Source organism: Leishmania infantum, chromosome 19, assembly GCF_000002875.2.
Source record: "Leishmania infantum JPCM5 genome chromosome 19".
NCBI lineage: Eukaryota > Euglenozoa > Kinetoplastea > Trypanosomatida > Trypanosomatidae > Leishmania > Leishmania infantum.
In genome coordinates, this window is record NC_009403.2 from 36604 (window position 1) to 46526 (window position 9923).

Consider the following 9923-nt stretch of genomic DNA (forward strand, 5'->3'; position numbering starts at 1 on the left):
GTTGCTTTGCTCGCATCAGTTCTTCTCCGTTCAGGTGTGCAGCCTTGGGTGGGCCATGATCGACTTATTCGCTTTTTTGCCTTCTTTGCCTTGGGTGCTCGTTTTGTGTTATGCACGAACCCGTCAGCGTCGCACCACCATCACCACACGCGCCGAGCAAACCGTGAACCCCTTCACACGCACGTGCTCGCAGCGTCCGTGCACGGCTTCACTAGACATCAACCTCCTCCCCCAAATTTTCCTTTCCACAGCTTAAGCACGTCTTTGCAAGGAGCAAAGCGGCCTCATAGGAGCCGGCAGAAACAGAAAATGTCGAGCAAGCCAAAAGAATATGAGGAAGAGAAAGTGGGAAGGAGAAATGAGGGGGAAAATAAGAGAAGGAGGGGGAAAGAAGGTGGGCGACACGCTGTCGCGCGCACAAACTCACGCACGTACGCACAGATGCCCATACGGCTGCCGACACCGACAGCGTCACGGGCACACACACACACAGCCACATATAAACACACACACACAGTTACACACGTGAAACGTGAATTGCTTAATCGGCAAAATTAATCATTCATCACATAATGGGCCGAGAAAAGCTGTAAAAGGAAAAACGCCAGAACTTCTCCACACACACAGCTGAGGTGGCGGCGTGGTGTTCGTCCACACGCCTCCGTGCGGGCTCTAGCTCCTCTCTTCATCCTCGACGGACGACCGGGAGGAGACGCCCTTCCGGTGTGCCATGGCAAATGTGTCGTTGCGCAGAGGTGGCGAAGTGCCCATGTCCTTCATCTCGTGCGTCGCCCCCTCGTCGTCCGAATCGTAGAGCGGGCACTGGGTGGTGTCCTCCGCTCTCGGCACGACTAAAGGGACGTCGCGGGCCTCATCCTTCTTGGCACCACCATCAGCCTCCAGGTCCATCGGCGAGCATGGATTGCGCGGCGGTGGCGAGTCGCCAGTCTCCACGCACACCGCCGTCTTTTTGCCGAAGCGCGAGTGTGAGAGGGTCGGGATGGTCTGCTGAACAGAGAAGGCGACGAAGCCGATGGTGGTAGGCGCGACGACGACGCAGAAGAGCGCGATGCTCAGGCCGGTGTAGTTGAAGGACTTGCCTGCAGACCCCGACACGGGCAGAGCGAGCGCTGGGTAGTCATCTACGGAGGTTTGGTCAACCAGGTGCACGGCTTCCGCTTTGGCAAGGGCAAACCAGGCCGTGGCGTTGTCGCGGCCATTCAAAAATAGAGGCAAGTTGGTGCCCTTTGCGAGGGTCTGGTAGAGCTGTTGCGTTGGCGTCAACGTCGACTGCGGAGCTGCGCCGGTTTGCAGCGCATCGTCGATGAAGAGCTCAAAAGCGTTGTTGCCGAGGGAAGCCACCAGCACCACCGTCTCCGGCACCTTGAGCTCCGTTGCAGCGTATTTGACGAGGGCGTACTGCGCAGCCTTGTAGTCGAGCAGGTCCGTGGACGAGTTGAGTGGCAGAAACGTCAACCGCAGAGACATGGGGTTGCCGGCGAGGTTGGTGGCGTTGGCGCTGAGCACCAAGTATGCTTCCACAGCGACGAACTCCGGGTTCGCGCTACTCGATGCCGTGGCGCACATCTTCAAGTACACGTTAGTGGCCCCGCTGCCACCCAAGGTCTGCGGCACCCATGCCGGCACCGTCATCCAGCGGCGCCCGAGGTCGTCTGTTTCAATGGTCAGCACTGTCGCATACGTAGCGGCAGCACCGCACTGGGGGACGTCGCTCTGGCTACTCGTCACTCGCAGGGAAACCCGCGTTATCGGAGGATCTTGAGGCTCCGTGAGGAGGATGCGTGTGTCGACCGGGGCCGAGACGGAGAGCTCTAGGTACGGGAGATAGAAGAGCGAAGAGAGGGTAAGCTGCGTGACCGTGATGGAGCGTCCGCGGTGCTCCTCAAACGGCATCGGTGCTGCCGTGTTGCCGAACGTGTTCGCCGTGTAGCAGGGGTACAGTGTCGGTGATGCGACGCCAGCCGGCGCGGCGGCAATCAGCGACGCTTCGACTGTTGCATGGGCGCTGCTGGGGGAGATGTAGCGAAGGGCTGCCGTGTACGCCGCGTCCATCGTGCACGTGGAGTCCATCCAGACCAGCTTCAAGAGGAGGCTCACGGAGGGAGAAAAGGTGCCCGCCACGCCCCACGTCGCCGTCTGCGTTTGGTACAGGTGAATGCTCTTCTGGTTCGCCAGCGCGTCTCCAGTGTTGATTGCCTCGGCCTGGTACACCGTGACGCCACCAATGACAACCTTGATGTACGTGTCCGTCACACGCGCCCACGCGACGCCGTTGCGCACGCACACGGCATAATAACCCTCACTCTTGGTAAACAGCAGCCCGCTTATGTCGATCACGGAGATACCGGCTGCCGTGCGCGCCACCATCACATCCGCGCCGGTGTGCACGCCGCGGCACATCGCGTTCCACGGCACAAACCCCACTATAACGCCGGAGACATCTGTGACGGGGCTCAGCGCGATCTGGGGGTGATTGCCGAGTACCACGGCAGCCGGGCCGTACGTTGCCCCGTCGTCGGTGGACAGCTGCAGCAAGCTGAACTGCTGGCAGTGTGCAAAGGCAGCCGCAACCGGAACGTAGACGTCGTTCATCAGCACAATCGCCTGCGTCTTGTACAGGTTGCCGGCCATGAGCACCATGGCACTGTCGGAACCCACGAAGGCGCCATCCAACCGCTGCGGCCACACGTTGCGCCGAACGGCGCCGTTGCACACCTCGATGTACGCCTGCTGCGTGTGAAGGCCACACGTGGAGGCGCTGCCGCATGGCGTCCACTCCGTCCTCTCGATTCCTGCTTCATGCATCCACTTGCGTCGGCCCCGAACGTACGACGCCAGGTCCACCTGTGACCCTGTCGACACAAACATGGACGTGCCGGTCTCGTTGTACAGCCCGGCGCAAAGCGTGTACACGCCCACAGACGCCGTCGGAACGGCGATGTACTGCTGAGTGTTGTAAGACTGGATGCGGGCAGTGTAGCCGAAAGCGCAGCTGCCGTCTTGAGAGATACGCACCGCCGTGCCGGACCCAACAGAGGCGAGGCGGCTGCTGCGCACTGAAAGCGGCACTGCGTCGTACTCAGGGCCAGAAGAGAGTACCAACATGCGGGAGGCGAAGTCGCTGACGCCAGCCATAGACATCAGCCAGTTCGTGGGCTGGATGACCGTGTAGTCGATCCGCACGTACTCTTCGTCGGCGCACAGCACACCGTTCGTCTGCTGCAGGTAGAACGGGAAGGAGAACTGCATGGCGCCATTCGCGGCGTCCCGCGTTGCCTCCTGCTTGAAGCGTCGACACGCGTCCGCCTTGTCCGCCGCGGTGGCGCCTGCTTTGACTGCCACGAAGCGAAAAACGCGGTAGGCCTCTGACACATTTGAAGCGGCAGACAAGTAGGCGGCTATGTCGTCTTCGCTGGCAGGCGGACGCACAAACTCTAGTAAGTTCAAAGAGCCACAGCTGCCGTTGAAGATGGTTAGCACAGGTGCTGTGGCGGCGGCCGCCGGCGGCATCGATGCTGCGCCAACTGTGACCGGCTTGCCGTGATACCTGACAGCGAACTTTGTGTTGGTGGAGGTGCGCCGCATGCACACGTAGCTGCCAGTGGGAACTTCGCTGCTTGCGACAAGGAGGGCGCCCGGCACGGCGGAGGAATCGCTGCTGCTGTTAAAGGAGTTCACTGGAAGCAGTGAGATTTTCGCCCCCTCCGAGGTGCAGTCCGACGACGCTGACGCGAAAGCTGCGTAGGCGCCCCTCGCGATGCCGGTTGTCGTGCCGCCCTGCAGCCTGATCGGGATCGCCGTTGCTGCAGGAAAACTGGCGGCCGTAGTTGTCGCAGCGATGCCCTGAATCGCTAAGGGGGCCACGACGACGCTCTTGCCGTTGTACGTAGCGCAGACGCTTTTTCGGCCAGCGTGCACTCGCGCCGTATAGTTGCCCGGCACGAGGAAGCGCACGTCATAGCGGGTGATGAAATACGGGATAGACGAGGTGGACGGCTTGCAGCGACTGCCGACGGCGCCGTTGTTGACCATCGAGAAGGACAGCGTGGATGTGATGACTTTGGAGACGTCCGTGGTATACAGCAACGCCGTCCCAGCCCCTGCGAAGCGCACCGTCGCCAGGATATCCGTGCCTTCTAGGATGGACTCATCGCTCAGTACCACGCCCATGGACATCTGCTGAAGTGCGATCAGCACCGGTGTTATGCGCAGCTGCGAGCCGACGACTAGGACGTCGGCGGTGTTTAGCGTAACCAGCGACAGCGCATGCGAGGTCACCACAGAGACGTTGTACAGTTCATGTGGCACATGAAACGAAACGGAGGCGGCAGTCGCATCCGTCAAAAGAGCGGACACGGGGCCTGTGGCACCAAACCGTACCGCGATCACGATGCTCGCTGCCTGCAGTGCTTGCATGCTCTCCACAAGGGTCGCCGTCGCCGGAAGGTAGACCACATTCGAGGTGAAGTCCATCACATTCACCGTCGGCACTGCAGCGAAGACAACGCTCCTCACTGTCTGCATAACCGACGACACCGTTGGCACAGATGGCGGCGGCGCAGCGGTGGTGGAGGTTGTCGGAGAAGGAGCCAGAGTTGTCGTCGTGATAGGCGACGCAAAGCTGCTGGAGGCTGAGCCTTCTGATTGAAATGATGATGACGATAGGTGAGGGTTGGCCGTCGGTGCGGGCGTTGTGGTCGTGGTGGAAGTCGTCGTTGTGTTCGGCATTTGAGTTGTCATCGTTGTCGTTTCCCCGTCTTCGCGGCCGTCGATGCAGAGGTGATTCCACGTAAAAGGCATGGATACGACGGACCATGCGCCGTTCTTCCGCAAGATGAGGCAGTAATGGGCGTCAGACGGAGCTTGGAAGTCGGGCGGCATCCACGCAGCGACCTCGCCATTCTCCCATGTGACAACGCCATTGGTGACCGTAGCAGGAAGGATAGCAAATGCGATGCCGTTGTCCATTAAGTACTGCGCCCCCTTGTCGTTCTCACCGGGGGAGTGAATCGCATAGCCTGATGTGCCGACTTCGCAGCCGCCAAACGGTGCGGTGAGGGCAGCCTCGCTCCTCGCCAGCAGGAAGCACAGCACCACCAGCAGAGCAGCAAGCGCGCGTCGGGCCATGATGCACGTGAGCGGATCGAAATAATGGCAGACACTCAAAACGAGAGGAAAGCGGGAAGAGGGAGACGCTTCTCCGCAGTAGGGGGCGGAGGCAACAAGCGAAAGCGAAGAAAGAAAAGAAAACATAAGGAGGTATAAGCGTCCGAAGGGGCGGGGTATAGGCGCTGTACTCTCTTTTTCCGTGTCTGTCTCGACTCCCGCGTTCACGCGGTGTTGCTTTACCCGATGCGCCGCACAGCAACGGAGACAGAAGGTGCGATAAAAAGGACAAGAGAGAACGACGGTTGTTGGCACACCAGTACAAGACGAAAGGTTCTCGAGATCACGGGCAGGAGTACGCCTCCCTCCTCGCCCTCCCCCAACTCGCCGTCTCTCGCGGAAGGGGCGTCAATTCACGTTGGCGAAACGTGGAATGCGGATAAAAAAAACACACAAGATCAATCGCAGTAGCTGGAGGGAACTGTGAAAGAAGAAAAGGTGTACAAACAGAAATAGCGAAAAGATATGCGTGAGGGAGATGCAGCACGGCAGTGCTACTGCCAATGATGCACGTATGAGTGAAAGGCTTCTCTCTGCTGAGAATGTCGTTGCTGTGTTAAGGTCAACAGCAGAAAGACGTGTAGCGACGGCAGAGACAACGAGAGAAGCTGAGGTGGGGCGTCTGTGAGTAGCGTTTAGCGGTGAGGCAAGACTTCTTGCATAGACGTCACCGAAAGCCTCCTGAAAATCGTCGAGAATGCGGAAGACAGACAGCACCAACGCTTTGCTGCCGCTTCTCTACTCTTCACGTTTTCGTTTTTGCTTCTGCCACTGTACCAGCCGCCGATGCGCAGACAATCTGCCCCTCCCCCGACCTCCTTACACGCTCACCCGCGCGCGCGCCTGAACGAGAGGACGAAAAGGGAACGAAGGGCGTCGTCGCTCACCCTCGCAATGTGTGTTGCATTCAAGTGCGCCAGCGCAGTGGATAATGGAAAGGCACTCCTCGCACGTGGCAAGTGTTGTGTTCAGCAGAGGGGTTCGGGAGTGAGAGAAGAGAGAAAATATGCGTGCCCCTGCAGCAGTCCTTGCGCTTATTTTCTTTTGCTTGTCTCGACCTCCTCCTGCCTGAGTGCTTGTCTACGATCCTTGTCCCTTCTGTTGCTTTAGACGGTGTCCGTTCGACTCACAGAACAGCGCTCTGTGGTCGAGCGATTGGCACTTACGCAGCCCTGCGTGGTGCTATCTGTTCCCACAACAAAGAGGGGAACAAAGAAAAAAATAGCCCCTCAGCGGGCTGCGCCTATGAGGAACTAAAGTGATGCACTCTTCCTGCTTAGCTCCGTAGTTTTGAAAGGGGGCAGTGGGTAGTGTTGTATCTGCTTCCAGTGGGCGAGAGAAACGAAAGACTCGATGGCATGCAAAAGCGAGAGGCAGACACGGAGTGAGAAGCGGTGAAAGTGGTGAGGGAGAGCAAATCGCCGCTCACGGCAACACCCAAAAGCAGGTTGAAGCCGAGACTGGGATGGCGTCATCGCGCGCAGCTCACAATGGCTTTCACTCGCTGACTTCAGTGAGAGTAGCTGCAAAGAGTGGTGACGCAGTTTTCAAGCTGTAGCCCCCCATCCGACACCCTTCCTGACACCTTTGGTGTTCTGGCATGGAGCTGCCTGAAAGGAGACCGAAAAACACGTAAGGAGCCAAGGGCGGTGCTGTCCCTGGCCCCCTACTCTGCCGCTGCGGTGACCCGTGTGAGATGAACGATGAAGGTATAAGAAAACGTTCTTGCCCAGTGCTACTATTGCGTGTCTTTTTCATTGTCAAAACATTTTGTGCACACTTAAGGTGAACTCGGTGGAACAGCATCCTTCTCGTTCTCGTTTCCTTTGTCATGCCGGCGTGTGTTTGTGCGCGGTGCCGGCTCCTGCGCTCACACTTGCTTGCGGGCGCTTGCAGCATTCCACCACTTCAACGCTGTCATCATCCTTTCCTTGCGTTCTCGCCTTCCGTTGGCACTCCTGCTACATCTTTACGTGAAGCGAATTGCTGAGGAAAGGGTGGGAAGAGTGAGAAGCCCCGGGCACAAAACGCAACAGAGGCAAACGCCAGAGGCGCCAGAGCTATCAAAACCAGTAAACGGCGAAGAGAGACGGGAGGCAGGAGAACCACACACACACACACGAAGCCCAGACGAGAAAGGAGTTGGCGGAAAGACGAAGCTTTCTTTTCCCGGCGCGTCCTCCGCCATACAGCACGAGCTCCACTCCACCCTACCCCTCACAGCCTGCCACAGGCCCCCATTCCGCGCGGTGCGAAGCAGCGCTAGAAGCGCATTACAGCAATGCGCCGACACAGTCATCGGAGCGCCGTCTCTGCCTCAAACTCTGCCCACCCGCCCACCAAGCAGGCTGCCTCACAGTCGCTTCCCATTGTGCTGCTCGCCACCCGGCGCATCACCCTCCGGGTGGCACACAAGCGCCCCACCCCACCAGCAGGGCAGTGAGGGCCGGGCGAAATACGCTCGAGTCACGCTCACACTCTAGCCATCATATGGATGGCACAAATATGCTCACAATCACAGGTCGCTCCGGCGCAGCGCCATCCAGCACCCGGCCGCCGACATCAGTAGCGATAAGTCGCTCTGACCTCCCACACGCCGTAGGTGCCTGGCCCTATCAGCAGCAGAAGTGCCTCGGCACTGGCGGGGGACAGGGGCGGGGGACAGGGGCGGGCGGCTGCTCGGCATTCCCACAGAGTGGGGGTACTGGACCGCGGATACCACGCACTGAGGCGTTCCCTACCACCGCCATCAGGGGATGTGATTGGCTTGATCGACGAAAAAAAGAAGGGCAGATTCGGGAGCACCCCAATCATGTTCGCAAGCAAGCACGTACAACCGCTAGCAAAGACAAACGCGAGTTTAACAATCGAAAAAAAAAAACAAAGAAACAGAAGAGCGGCAGAGCAAGCGTGGAAGAGGTAAAGATAGAGCGCTCGAAAACAGACAAAAAAGAGGCCCAGAGGAATATGAAAGAGTGTACCGTCGAAGGCGGCGGGAGACTTTGGGAAGAGCACGGCATGGCATAAAAAAAAAGAGGAAAGAAAAAGATAAGCAGTCAAGTCGAGCAAACACCCACAGAAAAGGAGAGAATGAGGAGATCTACTACACATATAATCTCTTCTGTTCCCTTTTAGCAGGTTTTGAATGCGATCTCCCGAGGCACCTGCTGGCGGTTCTGTGAAGCGAAACAAAAGATGAAAAAATAAAATAAAATAGGGGCGATATATATCGCCCCTATACCTGTGCGTGCGCGCGTGCGTGTTGGCAGACCCTGTGCTGCTTGCCACCTGCGACGCCTGGCACCATTAAAGGAAAACAGATAGAGCCCACGGGCACCAGCACAGGCAAACACGTGAATAGTACAAAAGGGAGAAGCCGTACGCACGCAGCACGCTGCATGCAGTGCTGCAGCAACACAACAACGGCAGCACATAGATCGACGAGAGGTGCGGAACAAGAAAAGAGTAAAGAGAAGCCGAGGAACAAAGAGAGAAGCGGCCACTACATTACACAAACGCATACACACGCCCTCCGCGTGAGGAAAACAGGTGAAGAGAACAAAGTCGTCGCCACATGTTTTACCACCAACGTTACTCCCAAGCCACCACGTATACATAACGCACACGCTCTTGCGAATTCGCCGTTCTCTCTCTGCCTTTCCTTGTCTTCGACTTCCTATAGCTGGCAAGCACCGGAAAAAGAAGAGCGAGGGAGAGAGCCAGCGATGGGAAACGGCGAAAACCAAAAAAAAAAGGATCGGTGGAGAAGGAAAAAGCGAAAACGAAACGTGGAGAGGAGCGTAGCTTACATCAGACTGAACTCACAAACGGATGCACTCACGGGCGGATACACATGAAACCAACAAGGAAAAGCGCGGAATAAAAGACGTGAGTAAGAGACGAGAGTGAGAGAGTCAAAGAAAACAGAGCACACAAAACGAGGGGAGAACTAGAAGAGACAGAAGAGGGGGAAACGTGGAAGGAGTGTGGCACCGGATCAAGCCGGCGTGGCGGGGAGAGGGGGTCCGTTTCGCTCCAAAAAGACGGAAAGGCTGTGGGGTGTGAGGGGGAGGGGGCGCTGTCCCTTTAGAGAGTCTAAGAGGTACCGCAATGAGCTACGGGGATAGCAATGGAGAGAGAGCCTGATAACGGGAGACCTCTCGATATAGATGTAGTGCGGCACATCGAAGGAGGAGAGAATCCGCAAAACAGCACCAAAAAAAGGTGAAGCACATAGTGAATGAAGCAGGTGGAGCAGCGGCAGCAGTGCCAACAACTGCAAATCAGCTCGCACGCAGACACACACCTACACACAAATGGTACCAGAAGATGGGCTCTTTTTTTTCTGATGAGTCTTCCACTGAGGGGCACTATCCTCATATGCACAGAGTACCCCGTCTCCCATTTCGTTCTCCCCTTGCGATCCCCCACAGAGATACAGATACAGACAAGCACACACACACACAAAGACGCACGCGCGGCAGGACGGAAAGAGGAGAAAGAGGTGTGGATAAAGAAAACCCACAAGGAAAAACAAAGACAGACATGATGGTGATGGGGAGAGGAGTGAAAGCGACACAATATCCGCCACATCTCGACAACGAACGGCACGAGAGGGAGGTGGGGAAAGGCAGAGACGCCACCCTTCACGCAGCACGCGCACACAGGGGAACTAGAAGAAAACCAACATGAGCAGGGGAGAGGGGCGCACGTCTGCATGTATGCGTCGTTATATC

The 9923-nt window shown here is 57.5% G+C and overlaps 1 protein-coding gene across 1 annotated transcript; it reads right to left on the reverse strand.

The window, feature by feature from the left end:
* Positions 1–672: 672 nt before the first annotated feature.
* LINJ_19_0160 (conserved hypothetical protein) lies at positions 673–5148 on the reverse strand (the record flags this gene model as incomplete). The annotated part of the gene is made up of 1 exon (XM_003392372.1): positions 673–5148. The coding sequence occupies one exon, from the start codon at positions 5146–5148 to the stop codon at positions 673–675; it is 4476 nt and encodes a 1491-aa protein (XP_003392420.1).
* Positions 5149–9923: the final 4775 nt, after the last annotated feature.